The 20,782-nt window shown below is 40.0% G+C and overlaps 1 protein-coding gene across 1 annotated transcript in view; it reads right to left on the reverse strand.

Moving 5' to 3' along the window:
- The window catches only part of LOC128737036 (EH domain-binding protein 1), a 47,249-nt gene extending 27,651 nt beyond the window's left edge, over positions 1–19,598 (reverse strand). The window contains exon 1 of the mRNA XM_053831582.1: positions 18,559–19,598. Coding sequence (XP_053687557.1) covers positions 18,559–18,662 — 104 coding nt within the window. The 5' untranslated portion in view covers positions 18,663–19,598. The remainder of the gene's footprint in view (positions 1–18,558) is intronic.
- Between the last annotated feature and the right edge of the window lie 1,184 nt (positions 19,599–20,782).

Consider the following 20,782-nt stretch of genomic DNA (forward strand, 5'->3'; position numbering starts at 1 on the left):
AGAATTGCACTCCAATTTTTATCGAGGGCGTGAGATTCCTCAGATAAGATATTTAACCATGCCACAAAATAGCAAACGAAATAACAAGTTCTTCGAATATACTCAAAAAAAAAGTTTGACGAATTCGATTGAAACGCGCTTTTAGATTGAATTGAATTAATGAACCGATTTTATCAACGCGGAACTAAATCAGATCAAATGTTTCACTCACCTATTTAGAGTCTGCTGCACGTTGGACTAATTTAAAATAATTCATTAAAGTTCGACAGGTGTGTTGAGGAATTAGTTACCCGCTGCACGCATCGAAAGCTTCTCTCGAGAAACAGACCAATATATTCAGTTAGTCGAGTAGAGTACTTCCGTGGTTTCATAGTTGACGTCTAATTTCACCAAATATTATAACCGGATTCGAACCCACAACACCCGCCAGGGCATGTGGCTCACAGTTACTTGTACCTTTAGAGTACCATAGAGGCGCTGGACAAAAGGAGGCTGCGCAACCCCCCTTATTAAGCTAGCGACATGGGTTGTGTTGTTAGACACAAATTGTGCCTCTTCCTACGTCTACGGTAGAAACCACCGACCGAGAAGTTTTATCTAACCTTGTTTTTACTGGCGGGACGAAGACACCATGCAGGCTCTTGCGAGTTGCGACTTACAAGGTACTGTGTGTGACGCTGTTCCTCCGTTCCTATGAAATAGACCAAATCTCGTGTTTGTAGTCTTGACCTTGAAATGCGGTTAATATTTTTTTGAAACGGTGGTTCTATAGTTGATGAAGGGACGGTAGGGGAAAGTGATGAAGAATTATTCTTCTTCATCACTTTTTTCGTCAATAGTTTTAAAACTTCATTTTGGCATTATAACCATATGTAATACGAAAATTTTCGAATCGCGCTGATCAAAAGGCAACCCGAGCAAAGTTTTAGAGCAAATTGAAAACAAAATTTGATATCTTGATGTAAGGGATTCTGAATACTTGGTGTGATTTCATTTTGGTCGACTTAGCGGTTAAAATATCAAAATTGATTGCAAAAATACAACGCTGTGAAATTAAATTGAATACTACTTTTGCTATCAAAAATATCAAACGGAATACTAACCTTGCTGTTACACAATATTAATAGGAAAGCAAAATTAGTTGTCATTTTACTATCATATCATCATCATTTTGCTATCATCATATAATTTGAACCAACCATTTTACTAGAAAAAAAAATTATGTGAAGATAGATTATTTTAAATATCGAAGGCTTATTTATATCATAAATAGAATCTGTCAACACATTTTCTTTCAATAAAAATGAAAACAAAATGATAGCAAAGTCTGATACATCATAAGTGCCATTTTGAGTTGGTAACAAAACATGTTTTCTAGTTGATATCAACAGCAGAATATATAATAATTTTGATATACTTTTGATGTCAATCCTTGCTCGGGAAACGCACGGATCGGCTACACAAATTCAACTGAGTTGTAAATTTATTTAATTTGTTCCATCACCTTTTAACCAATAATAAACACAATAGCAATCAATACACACGTTTAATAATCATTAGTTGAAAATAGGCGTGCTTTAATAAATTTGAAAAACATGTCACTTCAATATTACTGGCTTAAAGCTGGTTATTTTTGGTTTGTCCTTCAGTTTTAGTTCAGTTTATAACAGAAGGCTTAAATTTAACGATAGATTCGATAAAATCCCATGGTTTCATCCCAACAGCGTCATGTGGTTCTACGTCACCTCCTGACTTTTTCACACAGTTAACAAGTCAGGGAAGCTATATACTTCTTCTCGGAGGACATGCTTATTCTGCGCTCTACAAATGTACATGAACGAATCTGCGGACATGTAAGTATGTCCAAGCTTCAAGGACTTCACTCTAATTTGATGAGCTTTGATCGACGTGGAATTAATAAGTAGGTATAGCAACACCATCGAATCCCAATTCTGGTTTTGGGCCGAATAATTGTCCTGTCAAAAAGTAATGTAAAGGTTGGACCCAAAAGAAGAGAAAAATTTACAAAATATACTGGCAATGTGATAGGCCTTTCGTCCTACAATTACATCGTCCCACAAAAAGGCATGAATAGGACTTCCACGTTTCACAACCGGAACATCGTTCTTGTGCGCTTTATCGTGATATCGATAAATTATGTTGCTGAAGTTATCAAGAAAATATATAACATGAATGGTAATTTGTCGTTTTAATGACAATACAAACCTGCTTTTTAAACCAAAGCCTAATGTATTCAGAAAAAAAAACGCAACACACATGCTGTGGTACACCCCTTTCACCCTCTAGCTGATACTCGTATGGAAATCGTCTCCAAAAATCCTGTTAAGGACGTTTGCTGAACTGCAATATAAACGATTTTTGCTGATTAGGCTTAATTAAACAAACCACTGCTCGTCCGGACCAACGCCTGCCGTACGCGACCGTCACTCGCCGGGATGCCCTCCTCGATTCATCCACGTACCCGGATCTTCGCTTTGACCCCTCGACTACGTAGACTAGGTCACCTCGCTTCACCGTGCCATTTCGACCGCTGGTTCAACGACGGCATGTACTCCTTGATACATTGGCCCCACATCTCCTGCGCCAACTCCCGCGAACGCTTATACGCATCCCGAACAATTTCTGCTGGGTACGGTGGAGGGGGAACCATCTGTGGCTCATTCGGTGAAACACCTCGCAGAAAGTGGTTCGGGCTGAGCGCTTCTGCCTCAGCAGTCTCCTACAAGACGTACACCAGCAGCCTCGAGTTAATCATGTCTTCTGCTTCTGTTACTGACGTGTGTAGAATTTCATCCGTCAACCGCTTCCCGTCGTTCAGTGCTTTCAACGCCTCCTTAACCGATCTGACCAACCGCTCCCATACCCCACTCATGTTGGGGGCAGCTGGTGGATTGAATGACCACTGCATCCGCGCGTCGGTCAACTCAACGCCTGTTGGAATTCCTCCTGCTTCAACGGGGTACATACTGCTGACCACCTCACCAACATCAACGACTTCGCCTGGTTCTTCGTCGCCTTCAAGGTTTCGATCGGATCGCTTTTCATCCGCCTTCGACAGTTGGACCCAGCGTTGAAAAATTCATAGCAGCAAAAAACTCAATGAGATTTCAAGCACCATGAAATTTCAACCTTGATTAGAAGCGCCGAACTCACATATGATTTTCTCTCGCTATTATATGCGATGTCTCTATTGCTATGCGATGTGAACCAAATTCAGCTGTGAGCATTTCGCTTACTTCTTCCACAGCTGGCATTTCATACAACGAACCAGAGAGCGAAAGAGAATTAACCGTCAGAGAAAACATCAGCAGCGAAAAAAGCTAGCACACATTCATGAATTAAGATGGCAAACAAATTGGCGGAGTTTACATTTTTCCTTCGCGAAAATCGACATTTTCTTAACTAGAAAGTAAAAATCCTAATAAGAATTAGATACAAATGTAGTTTAAATGTGTGTTTTAGTTTAACTTCACGATTTATTTAGAGATTCATTATCTTACGCTCACTCACAGTTACGTATCGCACGAGAGAATGCCTATGCTGTTCAACGAATTTGTATGTATATGTGTATAGCTCCGGGAAGCAGTTGAAGTAAATCAGAATATGATCAAGCGAGAAGAAATATGTGTGAGTTTTGTGCTTCTTGCTGTGAAAAACAGAAAAACTCACGCGTGAGTTTTTTTTGCATAGGATCAAATTAACATGATTCACAGTTAATTTTGATTTTTGATGAGTTTTGAGATTTTGAGTTTTTAACATCATGGACCCAAATCGGCATACACAAGCCACCGTCCTAACATTCTATTTGGAGAACCGATGAACGTCGACCAGAGTGTCCTGCACAACCACGTCATGAAACAGGAACTGCGGCCAGAGCAGTTTGCTGCGGCCAGTTCGCCTCGTCTTGGTACAAAAAACTGGGCCCTTTGAACCAGCTACTGTTCTATTCCAACTGTGCGTCACGCCTCCACTTAGTAAGTCTGTCCGCCTTGTTTAGTTTCGTCGGTGTCCAACGCCAATCGGACAGATTCGTACTGCTGAGGATTTCTCCAATGCGAAAACCGACGAATGGCTTATACCTTCGCTGATCCGATCTAATCCAAGACAAGACCGTGCGCGAATCGGTCCACAGGAACGTTTGCTGAATCTTGTAACTGTGGCTCTCTTGAACGGTGCGTACTATCCTGGCACCCAGCACTGCGGTCTGCAGTTCTAGTCGTGGAACACTCAGTTGCTTCAGCGGGGCAACCTTGGTACGACTCATCACCAGCAAACAAACCAACTCTTCGTTGACGATAGCACGAAAATATCCTACGCACCGGTACGCCTTCTCTCCAGCATCGGTGAATATGTGAAGCTGTAGGTGTTTCACTTTTTGGGAGTGCGCTTTCCCGAAATAGCTTCGCGGAATCCTAATCTCCGCAATCGTCGGCAGCAACTAAACCCACCGCATCCATTTCTCCATCGATTCGTCGTCGATTCGCTCATCCCATTTACACCCGGTTCTTCACAAGTCTTCAATCAACATTTTTCTGGATATCGTGAACGGTGCTAGTAGGCCTAACGTCGAACATCGCCATAACGCAGCTGAGAACATTCCTCTTCGTTCGCAGCACTTCACCTGAGATCTTCGACTGGAATCCTGCATTGGTGATGGTGGAGAAGGAAAACTCCCAGGAACTTTAGAATCCCAGACGATCTTAAGCACCCGTTCTGTTTCGGCTTGCTTGTCTTGGTGAAAATGCACCGCGCTGCTGTCGCGTTGCTCTCCCATCTCTCGCAGAAACTCCGACGAATTTGCGATCCAGTTTCGGATGTTGAAACCGCCACGTGAATGGATATCTTTCACCTCCTGGGCTCTCCTAATTGCCTCCTCAACCGTCTCTAAACTGTCGAAATAATCGTCGACATAATGGTTTTTCACAATCGCTGCCGCCGCTTCCGGAAACTGCTCCGCGTGCTCCTTTGCATTTAGATTCTTGATGAATTACGCAGAGCAGGGTGAGCAAGTCGATCCGAAAGTCACCGAAAGTCGATCCGTCCATGACGAACACCTGCAGTTTGTCGTTATTTGAAGGACGATACAGGAACTGTTGCGCCTGTTTATCCTCCGCTCTAATCCGCCAAACCCGACGCTTCGCTCACAAAAGCGTTGAATTACTGCCGGGAGAGACGTTAGTTCTGTATTCAGGGAAACGCCGTTTACTGTTGCAGCTGCGTCCCACACAAGGCGCACCTTTCCCGGCTTCTTAGGATTCGTCACAACGTTAAGTGGTAGATCCCACACCGCTGCTGGATCGGTGTCGAAGAGTTCAGCCGGTGTCGCAATATGCGCGTAACCCTTCAATTGATAGTCGGTGATAGACAGTTTCGGCCGACTCCGGAATTCTGGCCGGTGTAACTCCTGCTTCCTCCGTCACGTATTGACTGCGAATCATACCATACAACGCCTGGTTGCTCGCTGACTCCACTGCGTGAAAATTCACCACCGCACTCGAGAACGAACACTGGTTCTTCTGTCCGTAGACTGTCCAGCCTAATTGCGACCGAACATCGATTAGCTCGCCCGGTCTACCAACCCTAGATTCGAGCGGAGCGAATACGTGCATGTTGTTCAACCCGATCGTCATTTTCGGTTTTTCTGCGTCATAATCCTCAACCGGCAGGCCCTGTAAATGGGGCTCAGCTGTTCCGTTGATCTTCAACTTGTTGGCGATAGAATCCTCGACCGGGGTAATGGAGGACCCCTCATCCAAAAATGCAAGGATATCCAGTTGTCGGTTCCCGACGTGAAGCGTAACCGGTAGCATCCTTAGCAACACGGAGGGATTCAGACGGTTGTGAGCGTTACACTGGACCTCCATTATCTGAACAGCTTCGTCGGAACGGTGCAAAAGCGGATTATGAACTCCTTGAGTCTGCCACGTTGCAGCGAATCTTAAAGTTGCAGCGGCTCTTTCCATGGTTATTAAGGCACAGTTCACACAACTTGAACTTTTCGACCAGCTTTGGATGTTCTGCGATGTTTAGTTTACGAAAGTTGTCGCAAAACCTGATCTTATGATCAGTTCTCTTGCACACCCAGCACGGCTTTTCACTTTTTACATTCGGCGTCGTTTCCCTTTTTCCGGGGTTTAGTTGACCGTGGTCGCTAAAAGAACACACCCCGGCTGAACGTTCGGCTGTGTACGTGCAGTGCTCCCAACAGCAACCTTACGGCTACAGGGCGGCTATCCCTAATTCACGGCACTTGATTTTCTCTAACACTTATTTCGCTGCGGCTTTTGACTTCGGAGTGGCTGATAATACTGGTTGCAGTTGCACGTTGGCTTGAATCGTCAGCAAACCGGAATCACTTTCTTCACCCTTGTCGGAAGTACCATGTTTGTAATAGATCCAGAGCATCTCCACCGGACATTTTGAATCTTCACTTGCCAATTTATTTCCACGACCACTGAAGATAGTGGTAGAAAAAATGACGTAATTGAACTGTTAGAGGGAATACAGCCTAGTTTTTACGATAACCTGTTTTGATGAAGGTTCATCAAAACGACTGATTATTCGCAAGAATTGGCGTAGGCATTTTTCAGAAAAAAATGCAATTGGTTGAAAATGTCAACAGATACCTACGGTGATCTAGTTTGAATAAATATAAAGCGTTTTTCCAAACTCCGACAACGATGGTGATGGTTGTTACGTCAACTGCCGACTAAGTTAGTCAAAACTATCGTGTCCAGCAAAGTGCTACAACTGAGTGAAATTGTGACACAATTCACATATTTTACAAAATATCCCTTTAAGCCCGAGCCCACACAATTGTGTAGGTGAGACATGACTACTTTTAAAAAAATTTCCTTTCCTCTCTAAACGTCGTACTTTTACTTATATGGCACCAATCTCTTGTGTAAACATCGTATCTCGTACAACAAATAGAAAATAGCTGAAAAGAATTTTTCTTTTGTGCTTGGATTAATTATTATCTAGTCTTCAAAATCTTGTGAAAACAGCAAAAAGTTTTATCTGTCGTATTTTCTTATTGGATCCGTATCTCGAAATTGCTTGGATAACAAATTATTGACAATAAGTATCTCTAATTCATGTAATTAAAAATTTACGGGAAATAACTTTTACAACTTACTTTTATGCACATTGTTTCTCATTCCTACACAATTGTGTAGGCTCGGCCTTATTGTATACCTAGTTTAACCTTTACGTTCCCGCCGGGACTTCAAAAATTAGTGTACTTGCCGTAATGTAATTTTGGCTCTATATTTACTATTTTTTGATCGATTTTTATACAACTTGTCTTCAAAGAACCACCTTAGATTGACCTCCAATGAAAAAATATATTAGCAAATTTTGAATCCATTTTCCCGGAGATATTATAGATCGCAGTGGGATTATTTTTTCACGTCATAAGTAACAGATAAAATAAAACGAAATCTGCTTCTGCCATATCATTTTCGGTCAGTAAGAATGAATGCATTATACTGTAGAGCACTCGTTTATCCTCTACACTACGGAATTTCCGTTTAGAGTACCACCGGAACCTAAAACTGGTCATTTATAAATTGTAAAATAATAAAGAAGTGTGGCAAATGGTGTATTCAACTACGGGATTTTCTAATACAAATTCTTGGATCAACATTTGGATGTTTTTGAGCCAATGTGGACATTCAGGTATATCTGTTGTAATCAGGTTAGTAAAAACTTAACTTGCAAAAAGTTGCGTGTATTTCGATAACTACCTAACGCCGTTCTGCTGCTTCAGATGCTGAAGTCTATGAGCCTCAAAGTGATGATCTCACTCTAAACTAAACGGAGTCAACCCTATTCATGTCTGTGGACTTCTTTACACAAAATAATTTATTAGATTTTTATGTTTTGTTTTCTCAAAGCCTGGCTTGGTATAGTCCAAAAAAGGGTAAAAAATGTTAAAAATTGGGGAAAATGAGCAAAATGGGGCGCTTCCCGATGACAAACAGGAAAGCGGTGAGCACCATGCGATTTTCCGGAAAATTTTACATAAGATCACCTACATTTTATCAGCCTGCAGGCCATATCTTAATTGCGTTCGTTCTTTCGGCTCGGTTTTGCCCTTAGTGGAATGGTTTTTTTTCTCTCCTGTAGAGCCATATTACAACTGCGTCCATTGATAAGGAATATTGTTGTATGACCCATATTTCATCTGGTGCTAGTTAGATATCCTATCAAAATTAAGGTGTGATGGACAATGGTTAACATAGCACACGGTCCCAGTTAGGCTCGACTCGTTGTATAAAGCCTAATGCGCTACCAGGATCGCTTTGCCAAATTTCGAAAGGCTCTAATAACCCCTTTCCAAATATTGACTTCCTTTGATTGAATAGTGCTTTACAATTGCAGAGTATATGTTCAGCAGTTTCTATATCTAATCGGCAAAAACGACCTTCAGTAGTATCATTTTTACCTATTTTGTTTAAGTGATATCTGCTCGGGCAGTCAACCAGTCAACAGACCAGTAATTACCCGAAGATCTTTTTTACTAAGATTTAATAAGATCCGGGCTTTTGCTGCACTTGTTCTTATGAATCCTTTTGCTTGTCTGGATGTGTCCGTGGCGTTCCAATTTGATTCTATCGTGGACATTTCCCATTTTCTTATTTCGGTTCTCAGATCACACTCCGGGACTCCGCAAAACGGTTCCGGACCATTGAAGTTTGATGCAGAACCTTCTCTAGCTAGACTGTCGGTTTTTTTGTTTCCTTCAATACCACAATGTCCGGGCCGGGTATAAAGTTACTTCGATTCTACTGGCCCATTGTCTAAGAGAAATAATGCATTCCCACACTAGCTTCGATTTACATGTAAAAGATTTAAGCGCATTGACTATCTGTAAATATGCAGATCTTTGCAAATCTATACTTCCTATTTAAACAGATATTCGCACATTCAATAATGGCGTGAATTTCTGCTTGGAAAACCATTATACTATGACCCATAGCTCCAGTGTTTTCATCCATCTTCGACCCATCGCACAGTGGTCCAATCAGCGAAATTCGTGATCGTGTGATATTGCGGCTAAACGTGAAGTTTTTCGCATATAGTATCTTTAGGAACATTTCTTAGTATAACAAGCCCCTTCTTGTGAGAGAAATCTTTGGGTGATTAATTCCCTTAAAAGAGAGATAAGAAATTTATTTTCTCGTACATTCGAGATACAGGGTTGGTATTTTCAGCAAAGTTGTAGTAAATATCAATGCAAACAACTTTGTCAAAGACACTATACTTGTATCTCTTCATGGAAATTATCTATGAAGCGTTATTCGTGGACAAACCCTTCAAAACAGTTTTTAAACCCCAACTTATTCTGGTCAACTTTTACGTGTTCATAGTGTTCTAGAAAGTTGTTTATCTTGCGAAAATCAACGTTTTTGTAGAACATTACTTTAAGTGATTTTCTGCAGTTTCGGAGATTTTGAGCATTTTTGGTGAAAAATAGTACTACTTTGAGCTTAAATATTTCCCAAGGTGGCAAATGGTGGCAGACCAAACAACTCCTACTTAAAAGTACAACAAAAAACCTTTAAAATCAAATATCAATTGACTGTATCTGTTTGTATCCTCAAAAGTTATAGTTGTTTTAAAAATCCTTCACAGTCATGTTTATCGAACAATTAAAATGTACTTCGGATGCAATAAACGCCATATTGTTTATGTTGACAATCTCTTTCTAATAAGTTGAGTTACCAGCAATTTTTTCGCCTATTTTCGAGTCGAAAATGAATGTGGACTCAAAATTATTTGACGCAATTAATAACAGAAAACCTTCCAAACAACTAACTTAGGTCTATTTTGTTCAATACCTTCGATTGGAGTCTTTTCAAAAGATCCCACTCATAATGGGCTGGTACCAAATGGCCGAAACACATATGGTCGAATCACGAATGGCCGAAATCCAAATGACCGAATTTCAACAACAGTCACAGATGACCGAATTTTCTCGGAATGACTTTTTAGTCTATTTAATAAGAAAACACAAATTGACAAGTAGTTAACAATTAACTTTACTCAAACAAAAAATAAAATAACCAACACATGTTTTTGTTGTACTTTAAATACGAGTTGTTTGATCTGCCACCATTTGCCACTTTGGGAAATATTTAAGCTCAAAGTAATACTATTATTCATCAAAAATGCTCAATATCTCCGAAACTTCAGAAAATCACGTATAATAATGTTCTACAAAAACGTTGATTTTAGCAAAATAAACAACTTTCTAGAACGCTATGAACACGTAAAAGTTGACCAGAATAACTCACGGTTTAAAAACTGTTTTGAAGGGTCTGTTCATGAATAACGCTTCATAGACAATTTCCATGAAGAGATACAAGTATGGTGTCTTTGACAAAGTTGTTTGTATTGATACTTACTACAACTTTGTCCAAAGTACTAAACCTGTATCTCGAATATACAAGAAAATAAATTTCGTATCTCACTTTTAAGGGAATTAATCACCCAAAGATTTCTCTCACAAGAAGGGGCTTGTTATACCAAGAAATATTCCTAAAGACACTATATGCGAAAAACTTCACGTTTCGGCGCTATGTCAAACGATCACGTATTTTGCTGTTTGGACCACTGTGCATCGGCATAGAACACAATAGAACCTGGACGCAAGCTTGGCTTCGGGTCTCCTCTCCTCCGCTTTTTACGGCGATACTAATGCATTGAAAAGAAAATTTTCAAAACATTTTGTTAGAAATGTATGTAAGTATAAGATGTAAGTGTAAATGTAAATGTAAGAAATCACGGTTTTGCCTTTCTACTATATCAATATATAGTATAAAGGTATAGAAATCACTTGGAAAACCGGAAATGGAAAGAAGGTCATCAGCCATTCGACTCAGTTTCGAAAACTGAGCATTTTCTGTGTGTGTGTATGGGTGTGTGTGTGTGTGTGTGTGTGTGTGTGTGTGTGTGTGTGTGTGTGTGTGTGTGTGTGTGTGTGTGTGTGTGTGTGTGTGTGTGTGTGTGTGTGTGTGTGTGTGTGTGTGTGTGTGTGTGTGTGTGTGTGTGTGTGTGTGTGTGTGTGTGTGTGTGTGTGTGTGTGTGTGTGTGTGTGTGTGTGTGTGTGTGTGTGTGTGTGTGTGTGTGTGTGTGTGTGTGTGTGTGTGTGTGTGTGTGTGTGTGTGTGTGTGTGTGTGTGTGTGTGTGTGTGTGTGTGTGTGTGTGTGTGTGTGTGTGTGTGTGTGTGTGTGTGTGTGTGTGTGTGTGTGTGTGTGTGTGTGTGTGTGTGTGTGTGTGTGTGTGTGTGTGTGTGTGTGTGTGTGTGTGTGTGTGTGTGTGTGTGTGTGTGTGTGTGTGTGTGTGTGTGTGTGTGTGTGTGTGTGTGTGTGTGTGTGTGTGTGTGTGTGTGTGTGTGTGTGTGTGTGTGTGTGTGTGTGTGTGTGTGTGTGTGTGTGTGTGTGTGTGTAAGTTATGTATAAAAATACGAAAAATATGGGACTTCATTATCTCATAGGTCCCTTAACCGATTTGAACAAAATTGATTGCATATGAAAGAGGAGCCTTGCAAACCCTTAACTTCCAAATTTCATGACGATTGGACTTGTAGTTTGAAAGTTACATAACGAAAAGTGAAAAAATAGCATTAAAAAAAATTTTGGAACATATAAGCATTCATTCAATGAAAAACATCACACATTTTATTATTATTTGAAAATTACTGCTGAGATCTATCAAACGAAACCAAGTTATTTAAAATCGGACGGCTCATTCAAAAGTTATTTAAACTTTAACACTTAAGCACCGTATATTAAACCGTTATAACGTGTGAAATCAAAACAAATGTTGATTGTATGCAATGTGTGTGATGTATGTGTGTATGTATGTATGTATGTATGTATGTATGTATGTATGTATGTATGTATGTATGTATGTATGTATGTATGTATGTATGTATGTATGTATGTATGTATGTATGTATGTATGTATGTATGTATGTATGTATGTATGTATGTATGTATGTATGTATGTATGTATGTATGTATGTATGTATGTATGTATGTATGTATGTATGTATGTATGTATGTATGTATGTATGTATGTATGTATGTATGTATGTATGTGTGTGTGTATGTGATGACAATTTGCAATTTTTAAATTTGCATTGAAATTCAAGAAAAGTGAGAAACATGTCAATTATCTGAAGTTTTTGAAGCCTCTTAGTGGAATACGAAATTTGAAATTAAAGAAAAGATAAAACTTTTACCGACTAAATTTCACTATTTAATATTTATTTGCGACAGATACGTATACGCTTTGAAATAAGACACTGATGAAGCCTGCACGTCGTAGGCGAACTACGTATTTGTTGCAAATAAATATTAAATAGTGGGATTCAATCGAAAAGCTTTTTCTTTTGTTTGATTTCAGATTTCAATTGTCATTTTGTTCACTTGCTGTTACTCACAATTGTGCAAGAAAAGCAAAACGCGAAGAAAAGCAGTTAATTTAAGCATGTAGGTATAGTAGTGTAAAGGATTAAAAATACTAGTGAGCCGATTTTTCCAAATAAATTTATACAAATTTCAAACAAATTCTGCGCATCAATAGATGCTCTTTTCAATCAATAGATACTAGAGCTTAGTAATGTTATATGAAAAATTGGAAGTAGGGTATTGTCGTTATCATCGGGCCACTGTTATGGTCGGGCCAGTACGATTTTACAGTTTTAGTAACTTATGATATCTATGATACAACCATTGTTGTTCAGTGCAATCGTAGTTAATGAGACCCCTCGAACAGACATATAAATTGTGGTTCATAACTCCGTGTAGCAAATCGATTAAAACTCCACCTACCGATAAATATCATAAACAATCTCGGATGTTAACTCAGCAGTCAGCAGCTTAGAAACGGATTGTTAAAAAAAAGATTAGTAGCGAGTGGTAGACATATTAATATTTCTCAGAGAATTTCTTATCGCTAAAATTATAAAAGTATTTTTTCCTTAATTAAAATTTAAAGTGACTTATTAACTAAACTTATTTTCTAGAGTCTATAACTAATTTCTTAAAATTACTATCTAAAAGTTATTCTGTTCGTAAGGAACCAATTCGGAGACTAGATTGTAAGTCATATGCAACATTACTATGAATTATAACTAATAAAATTCAATTTAGCTTTAGCTGATTATTCGGAAAAATTGAGTGGTTTGCTGAGAGGATTCCGAAATACACTTTTCTACGAACAATTGTAAAACTTCTTACTGTGATAGCTAACTTTTCACAATATTGTGAGTTTTAATCGTGTATTCAAAACACCCGTACTGAATCCAGTGACTAAATCTTACAAAAAAAAGTTTTCCAGGCGCTATGAACTTTTCTTCAAGAGATGATTCATGAAATGCAATTATCGAGATAAATTTTGAAAATGTATGAAGTGTGTTGTACTGCACACAAAGACTATAGAAAAATCCCCTCCAGTAAGGTGTTTGGGAAACCTAAGATGAAATACTAGAAAAGCGCTATGTATTTGTAAAGGTCGGGTCACTTTGGTAGTCGTGGTTGGGCCACCATAATTTTAAGCGCAGAAGCGCAATGATTGCTAGAGAATGTCAGTCGCGTAAAATGTGATGAAATAAAGCAAAATTAATACGAAGAAGATCTAGATTTTTGTTGTTTTTTTCAGTTTTTTAATTCACTACGGAAAAGACGGTTGTAGCAATATTGATTTTACAAGATCGCCAAAATTTCGCAAAAATGCAATTAAAAATAGGGTATTTGTACCTATATGAGCCGTTGTTCACGGAATTCATTCTTTTCATGTCTCTATATAGAATTTCAATACGTATGTCTTAGATTTTCTGCGGTGGCCCAACCTGTACAACATGGCCCGACTATGACAATATTTTTTGTCTTCACGTAAATGCCTATAACTTTTTTATTTTTCAAGCAATCTTCAAAACTTTCCAGAAATATACCTTATCCTTGGACCTTTGCAACGACATATTTAGATTTCCAAAATTCCTTTTGAAACGATAGTTATGGGCGAATTCCAAAACGTGGCCCAACCACGACGACACTCCCCTACACGTTGCACGGTAGTAATTTTGTAAGATTTATTTTCGTTAGTGACATTTTAAAGGACAGATGTCTTATGTCATGTATCATGTTTTAATAAATAAATCAAAAAAAGACAAGCACTGGGAATCATATCGATCATATTTCCCATTCTCAAGCATGTTAATGGCGCAGCTTTTGCACTATTTTTCGACCTCATTTTGTTTTCCTAACCCTCTAACATTGTAAAAACGATGCGATCAAGCTAATGACTATCTTTTCATGAAGATGCATTCAAAAAAAGCTTAAGTTTTGATTTTCATGCAAAAATAATTATCTGAAGGAGCGCCAGCTAAGAAAAAGTTCAATTTCTCTTTTTCATATCTAATGCTCTATTTAGTTATTTTTTCTAATTCAGATATATTGCAAAATTGAAGCTAAGCAAACTAATAGTAAAATTTTGAGATTAATCATTTTGTTGTCGATATCCTTTTTCTTCAAAAGTGAAGTATATAATAATTTTTCTGAATTCTTGTTTTATTTTCAACGATGCTAACTTTTGAACGCATGGTATTAATATCAAAAAATCTGCTATGAACACATATTTCATATTGTCAATTCAAAACGAGTTTCGTATGTGGCTCTGAAGCCCGAAAGTTAAGGCCGACCGATTATAAAACTAAATAACGTGTTCATCAAGTAACATAAATGACGCTTACAAGTATTTACGCACCCAAGGAAAGAAATATAATTATTCTACGCAATACGTTGTGAATTTTACTGGCAAATAAGGATTTTGAGGAATACGGAACGCATATTTAAAAATATAGTCAAGTTGATTATAGATGTTCCTGAGAAATAAATAGTGATTATTGTGGCAGTAGAAAGGCTAGGTCACGCCGCTAGGTGGATTAATTCGGGTTTTCTCTTAAGCTTTTACCACTAGTCGGTATGCAAATTTCATAATAAATACAGTCTATCTAATTGATATACTGTCATACTCGATGATTCGTCACAAAAACGGCATTAACAAGGCATGTTTTTCACATATATTGTAAAAAACTTCAAAATACAAAACAGGGGTAGAATGCATCACAGCGGGATCGAACAGTTATAAAATATTTTTAATTTGCAGTACATCTTTTGTTTCGGATTATTTATTAAAAATGAAGTAATATTATGTATTGTATAGGACTTAGAATTTACCTTAAACCTAATTGTACATTGTTTAACTTACAATATTTCATCACACATCAGTTGGAGAAAAGTAGATGATTAAATTTTATTGCCAATTATGTTGAGATATGAACCCATTATATCCCAGAAACAAGCGTATGTAACAAACGCTATAACGAACGCTTCCGCCATTTCGGCAGTCTAGTTTTAGGAGTTTATACAACACGTAATTAAATGTAATTATGTCACTAATTGGAGCCTTCTGCACTTCGTACGTATGCAGTCCCTCCGGGTTCTTGGCTCTCTGAACGAACAACTTGGACAGATTCAACTTTTTGGCCACAACCCTGACCGAAGCAGCATTGGGATGCCGCTTAAACGCTTTCACGACACACTAGTGTGTCATTCCGATCACTAATAGAACATCCATTCTGATCGCATTTCTCCTTCCGTTCGATGCTCACAGTTTCGTAGTAACGTTTAGTCACACAACTCACCGTTGACTGCACGATTTCGAGTCGGTATATCGGAAACCTCGATGAGTTGAGGTATTTCCAGGTGCTTGTGCAAAATCAATTCGCAACTTTCTTTTTCGGGTGACGCCATTCTTTCAAAAAACATTTTCGAAAAACTGACAGCGATAAAAATAAGGTGTAAGCAATACATTTTCTACAGAAAGAAATCATTTAAGACAACACCAACCACATCCCGAAAGATTTACAGGGACCAATATTTACTGTTGGTAGCTTAACAACCGGAGCGAGAGTCGTTAAATAATATATAAAAAAAACTGCGGTCCAAGATGGCTGCCCTGAGGAATCCCGGAAAAAGCAATGAAACTTTAAGATTTTCACGAGAACGATTTACGGACCAAATTTGCAGCAGTGCCGCCTCTAAAGAACATGGCTGAATATCGAATTGGCAGTATGTCAAAGAACACGGATCGGATTACCAGACAATTCCAAGGGCAATTAATGATCGAAAAACTATGTAAGATAAAATGTTACTTCAGTCTGCACTTGACGTGCCATTAGAGATCACCGTGTTGATTTGCTGAATAGTAGCTGTGCTATAGCAACCAAGCAATTCGTTGATGATCAAAGAGATTGTTGAAAACCCCAAGTCTGCGAACAGACAGCTATTTGTACCCTCGCGCCAGTGAATAACGGGAAGATTAAAATCAGCCAAGATCAGCACGTCGTCTGCAGCTCAAGCCGAGGAAAAGATCTTTCAAATCGATGCCATATGTGCATTCAGAAGACTACCTTTCGTCCCAAAAATTACCCGCACCTGCCCGACAGATAGCCATTGAACGAACAATCAAGATAAATAGAAGCCCTGAGATAGCTCCTAATATTGAAGTCTGATTATCTTAGAGATTGCCAGATAGCTTCCGCATTTTCTGTAGAAAATTTTGTGAACTGTTCTGTTGGTGTCTCCTCAATTCTATCATTTCAGAGCAGGTGTCATTGAATCGCTAAACTGCGCAAATACTGGTATCCCACAGCATTTGCAAAATAACTCAGGGCCATTACCGTCCATCACACATATCTAACTTTCTTGCAAAATCCTCTAGCAATTCCACTTAATCATTTTTGAAGTGTCACGACAAGCGCAAAACTTTCAGTCACTCACGAAAACAAATATTTTTAACCTACATATGTATATCAACAATAGCTTGTGATGCGACGCATAAAAGAGTGAACATCGAACAAATGTTTAAACGCTATTTTTGAGCTGTGTCAAATAAACTATTTCATTGAGAGAAAAAAAAACAATCTTTGAGCGATGCGAAATAAATTGCTTTTGACGCAATCGACAGGCAATGGGTTTCAAATGGAAACGCAGCAATCAGATCGATAGCCCGCACCCCCCAATCATCGGATCCTGTCTCTGTCTCTCTTTCTCTCCCTCTATATATACAAAACAATTCCGTCAAAGCCCCCGGGAAAATCATAAAACATATACGTTATTTGCGAAAGCACGCGACGTGCTCCTCCGCACACCGTGTCCAATCGCGCGCGAACACCCGGTGCCCGACGGCTCTCGGAACCCACCGCAGCACGTCGTCGTCGTCATCATTCCTAATGCGGTAAAAAACAAACCGATTGCTGCGCTCTGCTCGCCAAATCAATTGGCGTGGAGCCGTAGCCGGAGCCGCCACACCGTACGGCTGAGACAACGGAATCATCGGCCAAAAATAAATCTTGCCTTGCGGCAGCAGCGGCAACAGCGGCGGGCGAGTATCACAGCAATATTCGCCACCGCCACATCAAGGCAACAACCGTTCAATCTACCGCGTTCTTCATTCAACTCTGACTGAAGAACAGCAGGGCAGATTGGGTTGGGGCAGATCTTTTTCTCGATGGGCGTTCGGCAAAAAATATTGACTTGCGGAAATTTTAAGAACCACGACTGGATGCTCCTACGACAGGTGCTGATTGTGGTTCAACCTTTTGATCTGTTGTAATACACAACTGATTTCGAATGCGTGAAGCCGCCAACAAAAATCAGCCGCGGAAAATTTCGCCAAACGAGGGACATTGTACCCATTGGTCGGCATAATCGGAAACACATTTTTCCGTGTGCTCCACTCCGTGAAGAAAAACAAGCGTACATTGAAGGAGCACTTCGAAATAAAGTAAACAATTCCTTGACCTATCGATTACATGTGCGTTCGTTCGTCCGTCTGCTCGCACACTCGCAATCTTACATTTTAGTTGGTTTTTTTATATTTAATAGCCTATATCGTTTCTCCATCGTAGCGGCTGTTTTCTTCGATTTCTTCTTTTCCTATCATATAGAACGTACGGCCGTTGCCTGATTGCCTGCCTGCCTTGCAAGTTGCTCTATATAGCCACTCACACAGTACTCCGTCTCTTCTGCGGGATCAGCCAAGCACGCATATGTTTTGCTTGGACTCAAAATGTACTTCCGCGAAAAGATTCTGTCTGCTACATTCCGCAGCATCATTTTTGATGGATTTATTGTTTTCTTTTTCTTTAGTAGAGTGGAACCGATATTGATAGAAGAGGTTTAGATAAGCACTTGAACAAACTTTCTCTTGCGATTCTTGTATCAACAATATTTGATCAAAAAACGAAGCGTTCTGAAACATGCTGAGCTGTTAAATCTGGATTCTTTCCGCGGTTAGTAACTCTACGCTTTCTCAAACATTGGAATCAGTTCTCGACCCGAGAACCTTTATCAATGTTTCAGGAATCGTAAATAAACACAAAAGGTAAGCCATAAGTCTGAACTTTATCGAAAGGAAACCTTGTTAGATAAATAAAATATATCCAAAATACACACTCACCATTTGGCAGTGGTCTCCATGTGCAGCTCATGGTAGGACACGGTAAACGAGAACTTGGCAGCCCGCTTGTTAACACGCTGCAGCCGTTTCCAAACACTCCCCATTGTTTACTTTATGCCGTTCGCTGGTTCCAGCTTACAACCCAGCTAACCAGCAGTGTTCGTTTTTAATATCGCTCCCCCTTTCTTCCGTTCCGTTCGGTTCCGTTCAAGTAAGTAAATCGTAGACGATTTCCCGTTTCTTACGCACGCACACCCTTCCCCTGTCTGTTGTTCCTTCCACCAGCAGGCAGAACAAGAGCAGAAATTTCCAACGCTGGTGGTGTAGGTTTCGATTGGGATTCAATTCACGCCCTTGTACTGATAAGAATCGACCCTACACTGCACTCTCTGCCCTCTGCACCACGGCACAGCAAATCACTTTCTAGATAGTAGCACTTTCGTCCAACACCACGAGCCACAATACCTGTTTATTTTTACAACAGGCACTCTACTCGGTATCAAAACACGTCAATTATAATTTGCAACTTTGTCAGGTAGGCAAGGTATGGGGAATGGATATCCTATGCGCGGAATTCGTTCGAGCTAAACGACCGCAAAAGGACACCTCACTCAAGTACAAGTACAACACCAACGACCACCACCGCACACGTCGATGTTCCAATCCGTCCGTCAGGGTGAAAACCGAATTTCACAGCGGATGACGACAATGTCGATGATGTTTGACTCTGCTGCTGCTGGTCAAGGTTGAAAACCATTTTTTTTCACTGTTGTTTTTTCGCCTCCGACGATGGGGTATCACTATTTTTCAGGAAGTCTGAAATCATCATCCCATACCATTATACAGCAGCAATTGCCACTGGAGTCTATTCCGTAACACGTAATCGGTTGTTCCTTCGGTTGCCCGCACACTCAACGACGACGACGACGACAACGACAAGCACTACCAAATCACGACTAACGAACAGAGTAATGATTTTCTTCACTTGGTTCTTAGAAAAACGAAAAAAGTCTTCGATTTTAATCAAAACTGTTCTCTGCTTGCCGTGGTTACTGCACAAAAAATATTAATGCTGGTGGATTTGACGTTTCTGACTTGCACAGTGACACCACACGAAAAGTGTGAAAGAGGTACGGCAAAATGTGTGATGAGAGAAGTGGAGATGAACACGCAGAAGGGAATGTTCATGCCGGGGGGATAGTGAATGAGATTCGTATATACCGTTTTTGGCTGATGGTTGAAACTTGGTTAAAACACATGGTTAAAATTTGGATAATATTTTGACGGCTCTTGCAAGATCGGTCTCGATGACCATGGATGTTGAGGAAACTGCAGAACATGCTTTCTTCATATGCCCTCGTTTCGCGGGCGCGAGAAGCAACATGATGGCAGTGAGCGGACAGGACACTACTGCGGATAACTTAGTCCAAAGCATGTGTTACAGCTCGGACGTCTGGGGAGCGGTCAATGCGGCAGCTACCCAGATTGTACTTGAGCTACCCGCTGGAGAGCCGATCAACGGCGAATATATAGCCTAACTACCATAGTCCAGTAGTTATCTAAGAGTGTGTGTTAAGCACAATAGCCCCTCTCTTCGGTGCCAATCAACAGTTTCTACATCTTGATCCAAGATTCTTCGTCAGCAATACCACGGAAGAGTTGATGCAATGTGCTTACGTCATTCAAACCAGCTTGGTGATGGGTAGCCAAGTTGCGCTCATAAAACGTTCATTAACTGTCGTTTCTACCAAATCCCCGCACTAACGAATTGACCGCTCTCGACTAATGAGTCAGCCTGTGCAGCCATATCACAAACTATAGTTTGTGGCCATATCCTTGATACGATCTCGATACGCAAAGGGTGGCAAAGGGTGAACATATGCATTCCATAACCTCTGTTCATTAACTCCTATTCCTACCTCCACGAGGTGCCGGCTGGGGTACGCAACTTCGGTTGTCGTTATGCTAACAGGAAAGGGGGCGTAGTGGCTCCCGCCCACATTAAGATGGCAGCCCCATCAGCGGGATAAGGACCTTAGGTTAACAGCCTACTTGTCCAGAACATAAAAAAGTTACCGAAAATGAAAGAAGAAATCTCTCTGATGGATTATTGGCAACGACCTTTAGCATGAAAACACGGACACGAATCGGAACATGGAATATACTGACCCTTGCCCAGCAGGGCAAGCTGGCTCAACTTGCAAGGGAAGCTAGCCGCCTGAAG

This window comes from Sabethes cyaneus, chromosome 2, assembly GCF_943734655.1.
Source record: "Sabethes cyaneus chromosome 2, idSabCyanKW18_F2, whole genome shotgun sequence".
NCBI classification, from domain to species: Eukaryota; Metazoa; Arthropoda; class Insecta; order Diptera; family Culicidae; genus Sabethes; species Sabethes cyaneus.